The 12,995-nt window shown below is 61.4% G+C and overlaps 1 protein-coding gene across 1 annotated transcript; it reads right to left on the reverse strand.

Annotated features, from left to right (window-relative positions):
* On the reverse strand, positions 1–12,611 carry PNPLA3 (patatin like phospholipase domain containing 3). Its single transcript, XM_037160701.2, has 8 exons — positions 12,425–12,611; positions 9,570–9,802; positions 8,516–8,581; positions 7,090–7,299; positions 5,571–5,631; positions 3,057–3,260; positions 2,072–2,204; positions 1–1,167 (listed from the first exon to the last, which is right to left on the reverse strand). The coding sequence occupies exons 1-8, from the start codon at positions 12,609–12,611 to the stop codon at positions 1,059–1,061; spliced, it is 1,203 nt and encodes a 400-aa protein (XP_037016596.2). The 3' UTR covers positions 1–1,058.
* Between the last annotated feature and the right edge of the window lie 384 nt (positions 12,612–12,995).

Raw genomic sequence — 12,995 nt, forward strand, 5'->3', positions numbered from 1 at the left:
AAGACAGTGGCAGACCCTCCACGCCGAGGGTCCTTTCCCAACCAGCGGAGCTGACGGACGCGGTGCCCTAACCCCAGACCACCATGTCAACCAAAACCAGCTTCCTCGCTTGTCAAAGGCCTCCCATTTCAGTCAACTGTAAATTCAGCACCGAGGTCGGATTCCTTCTGCCACAGACATGGGGCATTAAATGGCAGAAAGCTGCACAAAAGAGGGAAAGGCCTGGCCTCTCCCTGGTCCTAGGCTTGCCCCCTCGAATAACTCAAAAGCTCAGGCTCCCTCCCCCCAAGGTCACTGCAGTCATTCCCAGTGCAAACCGGCTCCCACCATCCCTACTTGAAACCCTTCCATGCCTGCCAACGGCAGTAACCACTGAGACCCCTCTCCCAAGCACCCACCACCCATCCAGCACTGGGCTGGGGGTCCCCAGAGCCTCACAGAAACCCAGTGAGACAGTGAGGAGCACCCCCAGGAAACAGGTGAGAGAGCCGGGCCCCACGATTTCTAGGAGGAGCTCCAACCCTCACGACCACCACCAGGCCCTCCTTGCTCCGGACCAGCTGCAGAGTCCGGAGCAGCAGTGTCAGTGGCTGCGTCACAGTGGGAGCCACAGGGTCCCACCACGAGCCCAGGAAGTGGCCAGTTGGGGGTCCGAAGGGAGTCTGCATGAACTCGATGCCCGGCCTGGCTTCTGGAAGCGCTGCCTGGCACCCCGCCCTGCGCTGCAGGCACCAGCACCCAGGTCAGCTTCCCAGAGTCCGAGCAGGACTGCCCGACACCCCCGCCTGTGCCAGTGCCCTCGGCCCCTCTCGGCTCTCTCCCCGCAAACCAGGCTCAGGCAGGGGCTCTCCCGCCACCACCCCGGGCTCTGCAGCCCGCCGTGCGCACACGTCTTGCTTAGCTTCCAGCAGACCTGACCGACTCAGAGGCCCCACGCAGGACAGGGCCCCTGTGCTGCGGGCTAGGCTCCTCATTGCCTGTTTGTCACTCAGCGGTGTTTCCAGAGCGGCGCCCGCAGCCAGATCAGATGAAGGTGCCCGCTGGACCCAGGCAGACGGCTATCTGCAGGCAGGGAACAGATGCGTGGTCACCCGAGAACAAGCCTGGCGGGCCATGGACTGCAGCCACAGGACATCCTCCGGGACATCTGGAATCCACATCACCAGCCTGCAGGAACAGATCCCCCCACACACACTGTCGGCGGGAAGACCGGCCCACACCAAGACGGCCACGCACAACCCGAACAGAAGGCAGCCGTCCCCACGACTCCCCTGGTCCAGGTGAACTGCCAGAGTCCCTATCTGACAAATTCCCGGAAGGGGGCCCGGGGACAAGCTGGCTTCACAGCCCCTCAGTTGGGCCACTTTTGATTCAGGAAGCTCAAAGGATTAACACAGAAATCAGAGGAGATGGCTTTAGTTTTCCAGGTGTCTGCCTGTCTGTGTGGCGCGGCTACTTGTCTGAGTTGGGAGTTCACACACCGTCCCCTCCGCCCAGCCCGAGCTTGGCCTCACACATGTCCAGCAGAGGGAGCCGCTGCGGAGGCCTGACCGTGGCCCCACCACAGACTCCCTGCCCCCAAGACACAGAGAGGACCCCACGCCTGGGCCTTGATAAACCCCTGAACCTGAGGCCAGGGCAAGGCAGCGTGGGCACAGGAGCCTAATTCTGTAGGGCGGGGGAGGGGCTGAGGACGGACTGAAGGACACACTCGGTGAACTTGCTAAAAAGAAAGCAGAGCAGACACCCCAGTTAGTGTGAAGAAGGCCGAGGAAAACAAATTCCCAGGATTCCAGCGTGTGCCCCTGTTGGCCTCGCGTCCTTCCCGACCATGAGTAAAATCCCGAACCAAAGGGCAGCCCTGTGGGAAGTGAGGAGCCCACACCAGCGATGAGGAAAGAGGCAGGCTGCGCAGGGCCCCACCCAGGAGGCACCTCCCGGGGGCGGTCCCCAGGGCCTGTGACCTCTGCCCCGATGCCCAAGGGGCCAGGGGCCAGGCCCCAGGCTCAGGGCCCTACGGACACTCTGACTCAACCCCTCGATGGACACGCAGAGCCACCAGGACGCTCACCTGTGGACCGTGGCCACGGCACACTGCACGGGCAGCGTGCAGGGCAACATCACATAGGTCAGGAGCTTCGCCGGCAGGGAGCTGCAGACCCGACTCATGTAGCCACCTCGGGTTTTAACCGCCTCGCTCAGTGCTGAAAGGCACAGTTTGGGAGCCCGTCTGTCACCAGTGTAAGAGCCAAACCACCTCGCCAGGCGGTGCTTGGGGTGTCCACCCAGCACACAAGTTCTGGCAGCCGAAGAATCGGAAGCCCTGGCAAATGTGGGACCGCCCTGGGACCGCCACAGACACAGGGCTCCCAGGAGCGGCTCTCTTTCCAGGGGCAGCTACGCCAGGAGGAGACCGCCGACTGCTCCGACAGCCCACCGGCCACCTGCAGCCGAATTCCATCTCCTCCGCCTGGACCCCCCAGGCTTCCACTTCCCTTCCGAGGTGACCTCATGACACCTCACGTCAGAGAGGCCGGGCAGCTGCGGCTCACAGCAGCCCCTAGGGCCAGGGTGCCTCCGCAGCTAGGAAGCCATCCCGGTCGTCTCTGAACCTCTCCGAAAGCCCATGGGAAGCTGCTCTGTGCACTCACGTGTCCTCTGACCTCTGACCCCAGGCTCAAACGGACGTTCATTCCAAACTATCAGTTTGGGGGAGGGGGTAGTCAGGAGAGGCTCTTCGAGAAAGGAGACTTTGAGATGGGTACATGGGCAGAGAACGGGGTTCTGAAAGAAGGGGCCCACCCTTGGGGCCCCCGAAATCCAGTGTGCCCGGACCCCAGGCACTGAGAGCATGCCCAGTCCACTCAAAACGGGCTCAGCTGGAGTCTGTTCTGTTCTGGCCATGCCCACGTGGGAAGGGAGACTGGGCAAGGTGCCTGGGTGCTGGGCGGCCGGGCCCCAGGGTGGACCACCTTCTTCCCTAACCTGCAGGAGAGAAGCCCATTCTGCCTCCCAGCGACAGAGGACACCCCCCCCCTGCCCCCCAGAGGCGGCACCTGTGATGAGCTTGGGCGACACTGTCTGCAGGACACTCTCGTCCCAGGGCAGGTGGTCCCACAGCTCCTCTCCCTCCAGCCTCGTCCACCTGCTGGCGCCCTCCCGGGGGGTCTGCAGGCTTGTGGTTTCCCGGGGAAACTTGAGGGCCTCCAGTTCTTCTGAGGACAAACTCGGGCACGGAGGCGGGGACCTATCACAGAAGCCTGCCAGGGGCACAGAAGACAAACTGTCAGGCGACTTTGAGCAGCCGGGGTCATTCGTCACTCACCCGCCCACCCACCAAATGACAGAGAAGGCCAGTGGCCACCAGGAGCCGCAGGCCTGGCATCAGCTCCGTGCCAGGTGGGGATGGATGAGGGCGGGCTGTCCTGACAGGGAGAAAGAAGCGTGGGGCTTCGAAGCCACAGCCACGTGAGTTGGGGTCCTGCCTGACCCCTGACTCGCCGCGTGGGCTCCACAGCCGCATGTGGCCTTGTGAAATGCAAAGACGGGGACTGAACTGAGTTACGGTGCCTGGCTTCACACCAACGAGCAGGCCTGTGTCCCCCTGGGTGGGACCTTCGGCCAGGCCTCGCAGCAGCCACTCGGCGACTGCCACTGTCGTCCTCTGCACTTCTCGGCTGAGGAAGCAGAAGCACAGAGTTAAGAGGTTCGTTCACCAGAAGCCACAGCCAGCCTGTGGCAGAGCGGGATTTGAATGCAGGCCCAGGGCTTCCATCACACGACACTTACAACAGCTCTAGGCAAGGGAGTTTGGGTGGGCACTGTCCCAGGTGTCGGGACTCCGGCCCCCGGACTGGGAACGCGGAGAGGCGGGCAGAGGCCCACGGCTGCCCGGCCTCACCCGCCGCTTCCAGCTTCAGGCTGCGAAGACCAGGGCCTGCTGCTCCCAGACGCCTGTGCGGGCTCCCCAGTTACACCTCCCTTTGTGCTCCCCTCTAGGTCTTTACGGGGCTTCTCAGACACAGTGCTCATCTGCAGGGCTCCACTGTGCCTCAGGTACAGAACTGTCCCCGGACGGACGGTGGCAGCTGCCACACCCTCACATGTCCTCTCCAGGACCCCGGGCAAGCCAGCCTGGCTGAGGACCACACTTGAGTCACCGAGGAGGAACCTGAGTCCACCCCCGCAGAGCCCACCAGCATCACCCATACCCAGGCTGCCCCCAGATTTCACCGCCCCACACAGCTCTCCAGAACCTGGGGCCCTGACAGCAGCCACCTCCTGTCCTGGCACAACCGCCCAAAAAGCCCCTGGGGCACGGCACACCCCCGGGTTCCGAAGCCCGCTCCGGCTTCCTAGCAAACCTCCTCCCTCCTGCAGGCCCTGAACCTGTGGGTAGAGCTCCATCTTCCCTGGCCACGCCCCCAAAGCCAAAAAGCCAGGGCTTCATCCTGAAGTCTTCCTCTCCCCAAACCTCTGGTTCACTGTCTCCAAGTCCTGTTCCCTCAGGCTCCTTCCCCGCCCCTTGGCCAAGCCCCCCGCAGCATGCTGGTCCAGCCCCCTCCGCACTGCAGCCGCAGGCCCCTGCTGCCCCCACCTCCCCGGTCCTACGGTGGCAGCCTGCCATGGCTCCAACCGCTGTAATGCAGAGCCTCCGAGGGCCACGGGGCCGGCGTCGCCCCTCCCTTCTGTCCATCTCTCAGCCCCTCCAGTGACACAGGACTGCTGCCCATCCCCCTACTCATCCACAGTGTCGACGTGGAGTCACACCCTCCTGGAAGCCTTGCTTTCCCCCTCACCTGGCAGGTCCCTCCCGAGCGTCCCTACGGCATCTGGCATCTCCCTGTCCTGGCCTGCTCCCTGGCAGCCTCCTTCCTCGTACAGGCCTGCGCTCCTGACCACAGGCTGGGAGCTCCAGGGGCCGAGGCTACAGCTGACTGTTCGCTGCAGTGGCCCCAGCACACAGTGTCCCTGGCACACCCACTGGGTGCACAATAAGCATTTTCCAAATAGGTAACACGTCTGTGTCCTTTTACCCAGTGTCCTAGGTCTTGGCCAAACACTGACCAAGAGGACCAACACGGGAGCCCACTGTCGGCACTGAAGAGAAACAGCTCCAAACACACCAGACACCCGGTTCCACTTGGGCGTCTCCAGAGCTCGGCCCCTGAAGCCCGGACACACCAGGGTGGCTCAAGGCGGCAGCTTGTCCCAGAAAGGGCAGTGCACCAGTGGGCATCACCCACACCTGGCTGCAGACAACTCTCCTCCCTGCTCTTCCTGGGGCCCAGCCCCAGAAACCCCGTTTGAAGCCCTGGTGAAACCCAGGCCAACTGCCTCCAGATGGGTGACGGGGAAGAAGGACAGCGCCCTGGAGCTGTGACACCCCACGTTCGAACCCCAGCTCTGGCCCTGGCTCCCCTCTCTGAGCCTATCCCCTGGTGTGTGAAGTGGGGCAGCTGAGTGGGCTAGCACAACAGGCGGCGGAGGCCGGAGTGGCCCTCTCGGGGTCCCCACGGCTGCTGACAGAGGCCGCTGCATGGGCTCGTCTGTTCCCTGCCCATACGCACCGTTTTTTTCCAAGAACCTGGCCGCGTCCAAGTACCCTTGCAGGCAGATCTCCCCCAGCACCTGTAAGCCAAGCCTCAGGTTAACCGCAGGGAGTTACAGGTTAGCCAGAAGGTTAACCAGAACATTAACCTGTAACTCAGCGCACTTCAGTGAACTGAAGACCCCCCAAACTCTGCAGCCGCAGTGAGAGGCCGGACAAGGGGCCGCACTCCAGGTGACAGCACTCCCCCTTTCCTGCGGGACTCGGCCCAAACCCCACCCCGCCTTGGAGCCGGTGCTGGCACCCCAGCATGCCAGGGGCCCACTAAGTTTCCCGGAACAGTGACAGCTCCCTCCTCCACTCGCCTGCGCGCACACCACCGACCGGCCGTGGCGCAGCCTCGCCCAGCAGGCGCGCGCACACCCTGTGCCCCTTCGTCCCTGAGATCACCACCGAGTGCCCGCGGCCCACACATCTCCTCACTGATGGGAGGCTCAGGTGTACAGAGCGACCGGCACACGCCAACACAGTGCGGTTCATGACCACGTCCACAAAGAAGAATCACCTGGGTAACGCCAACACCCCTGCGGACCCGGCTGCACCCAGCGCCCCTTCGGCCCCAGGGTCCGTGGGAACTGGTTCCAGGACCCCTCGTGCCTGTGCAGCCTCTTCCATAAAACGGTGTAGGGTTTGCACAGGACCGGTATTGGCATGTAGGTTACTGGGCTCACCACTTTATTCCCAGGTATTCGGCACAGGGCTCACTCAGCAACGGGTGAGTTCAAATTTTGCATTTTGGGTCTTTCTGAGATTTTTTTTTTTTTTTTTGAGAGGGAGAAAGAGAGGGAGAGAAACATCCATAGCTTGCCTCTCGTATTCGCCCCGACCAGGGACTAAACTTGCAGCCCAGGCACATGATGTCTTCTAACAGGGAATCGAACCCGCAGCCTTTCAGTTTGCAGGGCGACACCCACCCAACTGGTCAGGGCAGGGATTTTAAAAAGTATATTTTTGGGCCCTGGCTGATGTGGCTCCGTGTACTGAACACCAGCCTGGGAACCAAAGGGTCGCTGGTTCGATTCCCAGTCAAGGCTCACTCCTGGGTTGCAGGCCAGGCCATGCTCCCAAGTGGGGGGCGTGTGAGGGGCAACCTCACACCTGCTATTTCTCTCCCTCTGCTTCTCCGTCCTTTTCCCTCTCTCTAAAAATAAGTAAATAAAATATTTTTAAAGTAAGTAAATAAAAAATATTTTTGCTGTGTGCTTGGTTGAACCCGTGGATGCTTGGATCCGCAGGTGCCAAAGCTACGGATGGGGAGGGCTGACCCCACGTAAACCGCAGCCCCTGGAAGTGTCCCCCGGGGATTCCGATGACCCGAGGCGGTCAGGGGTGGCCTTCTGGGACCGGAGATTCTTGTCTGAGTCCCTGTCCAGTGAGGGTTCTGCTTTTGTGTGCTAGCACCGAGAACCAGACAGGTGGGTCTCCAGGCAGACGGGGGCAAAGAGCGGCACCCCCAGAACGCACAGCCCCACACGTGCCTTGACATCGGGAGGGATCAGCATTTGGCAAACCAGCTGGCAGTTCCGAAAGCAGAAATGTACATTGAGCCTTGACATCTCCATGTGGAAGAAGTTCGTGGACTTGGCCTTGGGGCAGATGTCAAACTCCCCGTAGAAGGGACACACCGTGATGGTTGTCTTGGTATCAAAGAAGGGGATGCTGTTAGTGAACCCTCCATCTACATATCGCTGTTAAGGGAGGAAAAAAAGAACATCTGGTCAGAAGCACGCGGCCAGGGTTTCCTGCGTTTGAGGTTATGGGCAGAGGCCTCTGGGCACCACAGGTCCAGGGAGGAGGACCAGGCTCGGGAGGCTGGGGAGCCCTGTTCACCGCTGGAAAGACTGCGAACCCGGCCAGAAGGCAGATGGAGGCTGAACTCCGGCCCACGGCATTCTGGCCGAGTTCTGAGCCCAGGCAGGGCTGTGCCCATGCATTTGCACAAAGAAGCCATACAGACCAGGTCACAGCGTGCACTAGGGACACTGTGAGGTAGACCCTGTCCCAGAGTGGACAAAAGGGGTCCCCTCCAGGCCCCCTGCTGCTGGGGACATCTTAGACAAGACAACCCATGAGCTCTTCTCTCCCCACACTGTGAAGATGGGAGCCAAGGCCATGAGGAGTCGGGACCAAAATGAAACCGTGAAGCTGGGAGCTGATGGCCCTCAGAAAACAGCCCCTCGCCTCAGGACAGGTGGCCCCAGGCTCGGTTAACTGTGAACACCCTCTTCCGGCATGCACTCCTGCCAACCGCCTTCAGCCAGGCAAGCCGGTTTCGGTGCGACGCGGACAGTCTGCGCCTAGCAAACCAGCACCAGGAGCACTCTCCCAGTGCCACAACCTCAACCCTCCCCAGCCGTGGCCAGAGGCCCCGGGGTGGGGAGACCGAGTCATCCTGGTTGGTAACTGCTGCCCTAAGGAGGCTGCTGGCTCGCCCTGCCTGGGCCAGCGTGCAGCCCGGCAGGCAGAACAACTCTGCCCGCGCAGGGCTCAGAACAGCCTCGAGTGTTTGCACATTTGTTGAATGGAACCAAACGGTAGTAGCCCTGGCATCAGCTTCTGCCTCGAGCCATGAGCAGAAAAGGTCAGGCCCAGAGAGGATAGAAACTGCCAACCTCTAAGGATAAAGCTCCATCTTGAGCAAGCTGCCGATTCTTAACAGTCTTACACTTGAACTAGGCCACTGGGCACCCATCCTCAGCACTCCTCTGAAGGTTAAGTGAGCCGGCTTAGCTTACAAATTGCCAGATAATGGATTCTCAGTGAACTGGTTCTCCTGGAGGCGCTGGGGGCGCTGAGGGTGCAGAGGGAGGCAGCTATAGCCCCCCTCTGTCTGGGGGCTGAGTAGCAGAAGGCTCCGCATTTGGGGTACGAGGGTGCTCCGACCCAGGTGAGATGCAGACTCACCACGCCTCTGAAGGAGGGAGGGATGAAGCCGCAGGCAATGGGGATGAAGCAGGAACACAGCACAGCCTGTGGAGACAAAGGGAGTGAAACCACAGGCCAAAGCGGCCTGCCCCTCACTGCCCTAGGCCCTGGCCAGCCTTCTCTGGACAAGCGAGCCAGGCAGGAGCCCCAAGCACTCTGCACCCCGAGAGCAGGCCTCGAGAGCAGGCAGTCAGCACAGGGGCTGAGTGAGCAGCGCGCTGACCGCACTGTCTCATTTCACATTTCAGACTGAAGCGTAAACGCCTGGATGATACCATGTGAACATTGGCCTCCTGTCCCTGCTCCCCACGAGTCAAAAAGGGCGATCGAAGATGGGACCGAGAGCGGTTGACTCACTGACCGGAGGGGACAATTCTAATGAGCTCCCAGGAGATGCCGATGCGGGGCCAGGACCACACTCCGGGCAGCACCGGGCCAAACAGCATGAAGCAGGTTAGGACACGGACTCACGAGCACCTGGACTCCTGGGGGAGCAGGCAGGTGCTGGCTATTGAGGAAAAGCTGCCTTCAGGAAGGCTCAGTGGAAGGTGACAGTGGCTGTGAGGTCCTGTTCGCTGTGTGGCACAGGCCGCCCCCCAGACAGACATGTGTGGAGTGAGACACTGTCCACCAACTCCCCTAAGACGCATCGGCCAAATTAAATGGCATTTTGGTATCGTAAACAATCTCCTCTGTGCTCTGAGGCACATAAGATGGGTCCCCACCTCTCGCGGCTGCACTCAAGGTGTTCCCACTAAGGAACACGCATCGTTTGGAGGGACACCGTGCGACGGGGTCTGTGGAAGAGGTGGCTGCGAGCCAGTCTGGAAGGCTGGGGAGGCACTGAGACCGTCCTGGGGCCCACCTGGCTCACACACGCCGCAAACCAGACCCCCGGTGGCACCCGAGTTACGGTGCTTCTGCATCGCAAGGAACAGGGCAGGTGGCCTGTGACGGATGGCCTCCTCCATGTGACTTCCAAGGTCAGATGGCCCTTACTACTCAACAATGCCCAGAGAGGTCCGGTGCTCACATCCACGACTTCGTCCTTGGACTGAAAGTCGGACACCACGACGTTTTCCCAGTCGGACACACGGGTGAGCGAGAGGCCGACTCTGCCCGAGACCAGCTGATGGACGTTGGCCGGGAGGTGCCGGTGCAGGGCCTCCTTGAAGTACTCGTGCATGTTGAAGGACGGGTGCAGGAGGCCGAGGCTCTGGCTTCGGACCTTCCGGACAAGGTCTGTGAACACCTGCACGACCTGGGCTGTGGGGCGGAGAGAAACACACAGAGGGACGTGCCACCCAGGAGTCAGGACTGATGTGTGGCTGGACCAGAAACCCACAACACGGGAGCATTCGCACATGCCTACGGAGCCCTGATGACGGGGCTTCTCCAGATGGAGATGCACAGAAGAAACACAGAATTTCAAAGGCTTAGCAAAAAAAAAGGTAAAAGATATCAATACTGATTAGATGGGAAAATGATACTGTTTGGACTATACTGAGATCAACAAAATTAACTTCACTCCTGTCTTTTAAGTACTTTTTTGCATCCTACTAACAGGGAATGTAAAATGACATCTGTGGCTTGCACCATATTCCTATTGGCTGGCCTGCCCTGGGCCCCGGCTTCAGGAAGGCGCCTCCGGAGGCCCAGGGGGGCTCCCCTCACCCCAGTGCCTCACGAAGCCAGACCTAGGGAGTCCGAGGCAAGGCGGGCCTGGGGCTGTGGGGAGCGGAGAACACCGCTGGCCGGCACAGGTGCCAGAACCCTGCCTCCACCTCTCACTGGCCGAGTGGCCCCAGTAGGTCACTTCACTGCCTCTTGGTCTTGGACTGTGCGTTGTGAATGTGGGACAGCATGGTTAGATTCACTACACCCCGTAAGGTGCTCCATTCAGAGAAGGCACCAAATAAGTAATTACACTTAACCTTTAACCTCTCCCGCCAGAATCATCACAATGTCTGGCGGGCACAGGGCATATTCACTCTCCCTTGGACCCACTCCCTGGCCTGGCCCCCTCTGGCTGGCCAGTGCTGCCCTGGTATGTAGGACTACCCGTCTCAGCGCAAGGCCTACCCAGTCATGATTCCTGGGACGCACAAGGCCAGACACAGGCCAGGCTGCCCCAACCTGCCAAAGAGCGCATCCAAGCCATCCCTATATGCGCTGCCCCGCCGAGCCCGGGCAGCGGGGGCAAATGTGCACAGAGCTGGCAACTCTGCCAGCTCTCCTTGCAGGTCGGCCCTGGCTGAGATGCACTCTTGGAAATTCTACCCACTTGGACCACCCCTGGTGGGGGGAAGGCCCCTTGGAGGTCCCTACATGAGGCAGGAGGTTGGGGAAGGAATCTGGGGGACAACTCCAGCCAAAACCCCCAGACCCACTTTCCAAGGACTTGGTGGCCCCCGGGCCTCCCTCCAGGCTGCAGGGCAGGGCTCCTGTTCTCTGCTGTCAAGAAGCCCTGCCCTGGAGTCAGCATGCCAACTGTCCTGGGGTCTGTGCACCTGAAGCTGGTCAAACGTCTGACTTTGTGGGTGTCCACAGGTCACCTTGGAACACAAGGGCTGGCCATGCGGCCAACTGAGTCCTTCCTGAGGTCACATTCCTGCCCTTTGCTCCTCTGCCCCCTGGACCCGGAAAGCCGTCAGGGTGGCCTTGCTGCTGACCCCACTTCCCAGTCAGCCCGGGGTTCACTCCATCAGCAGCAGTGTGCCTGCAGGCAGGAGACTGCTTGCTGGGCACCAGGAGCAAAGGCGGGCCCTGCTGGCCATGTGGGGTACAGCAGCCCGGCAGAGTGAAGAGCACATTGTTCAGGAGCCGGGATAAATGGGCTGAAAAGGTGCGTTATGTTCTCCTCTGGGGACCACTGGGAGCCAACAGCTCTGCTGCTCCCGCTGCACCCCCTGATTCAGATCCCCAGGCCACGGACTCTGCACTCTAGTAGTCGAGACCAGCTGGGCACCCGGCTGCGCCCCCCCCCCAGGTCCCTTCCTCCCACTGGCACCCACCCATACAGACAGCCGTTAATGAGAACAAGACACAAATGAGCCTGGGTCTCATTTCCAGGGGCACTGCGTGGGGTGTGGAGGAGGTAAGGGCATGTCCAGGGATCCACTCCAGCCCCCAGGAAGGGTCTGAGACACTAGAAAAGGAGCAGAGATAACTTTCCTACCAGCCTCAATACACACAACCCCGCCCCGCCCCCAATCGCTGGAATCCTAACAAGTCGGCTCCAGAGGGGCTCAGGAGGACTCGGAAGAGTCGCCCTCTGACGGAGACGCATCCAATCCCCCGGGGGATGGGCGGAAGCAAGGGCGCCCAGAGAGGATAGGGGAGATGGTGGTAGTGTCTCTAGTCCCTAAGTCCCCAAAGGAAAGAAGGCGCCCACCCTGGGGCACAGGCCAAAGCCCCCACCCTGGTCTATCCAGAGCAAACCGGCCCTTCCTATCCGCGGCTCAGATCGCAAAGCGCCTCTCAGCGCATCTCGAGCGGGTGGCGGGGACCGCTGGGTCCAGCTCCACCCTTCCCTCTCCCCTCTCGCCATTGCTCCGGGATGTCCTAGCTGTCAATCCCGGGGAAAGGGGTCTTCCTTCAAGCCCGGGAAGCTAGAGCGGGGTTGGGGTGGGAAGTTGCTCAGGATTCCCACGCTCAGAGGAGATGCCTCCCATGCTCGCCTCGCTCCCTGGCCGGACGACCGCGCCCACCCGTTCCAGGCGAGAGAACGCAGTAGAAAAGGTATCTGCCTACGGAGGCCCCCGAGATGTACCCTGCAGGATCCGTGTCCAAACTCAGATCCACCGGACGCCCCTCAACCCGTAAGAGTTGCCGTCAACCCAGGCCTGGGGACTCCCCCTCCCGGCAAGCAGGGGGTCCCAGACGTACCAACCGGGACACCCGCGAGGAAAGAAACGCAGTGCAGCGACCCGGCTGAAGCACCGAAAAACATGCGCGCGTTTCGGAGGAGGTGCGGGGCGCGGTCGGTCAGGCACTGGGTCGCCCCGAGGTGGTAAAAGCCCAGGAAGCCGCAGCCCCCGAAGGACAGGCTCCAGCTCTGCTTGGGGTCGTACATAGCGGCGTCGCGTTCGGGGTGCGGGGTTGGCGTCCCGGCTGCGGGGTTTGGAGCTAAGGGTCCGAGTCCGTGGTATACAGCCGCTTAACCCAACGCCCGCACCTCTGCACGGCCGAACGCGCTCTACCGGAGGCCGGGGCGGAGCAGCTCCTGAGTTCCCTGCGTGACGTCAGCCCTGCAGCCCCGCCCCCTCAGTCAGTGCAAAAGAGCGCGCAGGTGGCCTAATGGGGTCAGAATGCCCACCTGTCCCTGCTCCTCCGGAGCTCTGGGGCGGGGGCGGGGGCGAGGCGGGGGCGGGGGCGGGCTTGCCCGAGGGGGGAGGTCTAAGGTGCGGAGAGTTCTCTGTAGCTCTAAAGGACCCAGCTGTCCCGGAGACAGACGGCT

The sequence above is a fragment of the Artibeus jamaicensis genome, unplaced genomic scaffold (genome assembly GCF_021234435.1).
Source record: "Artibeus jamaicensis isolate MK-2021 breed Jamaican fruit bat unplaced genomic scaffold, CSHL_Jam_final contig_233, whole genome shotgun sequence".
In the NCBI taxonomy this organism is placed as follows: Eukaryota; Metazoa; Chordata; class Mammalia; order Chiroptera; family Phyllostomidae; genus Artibeus; species Artibeus jamaicensis.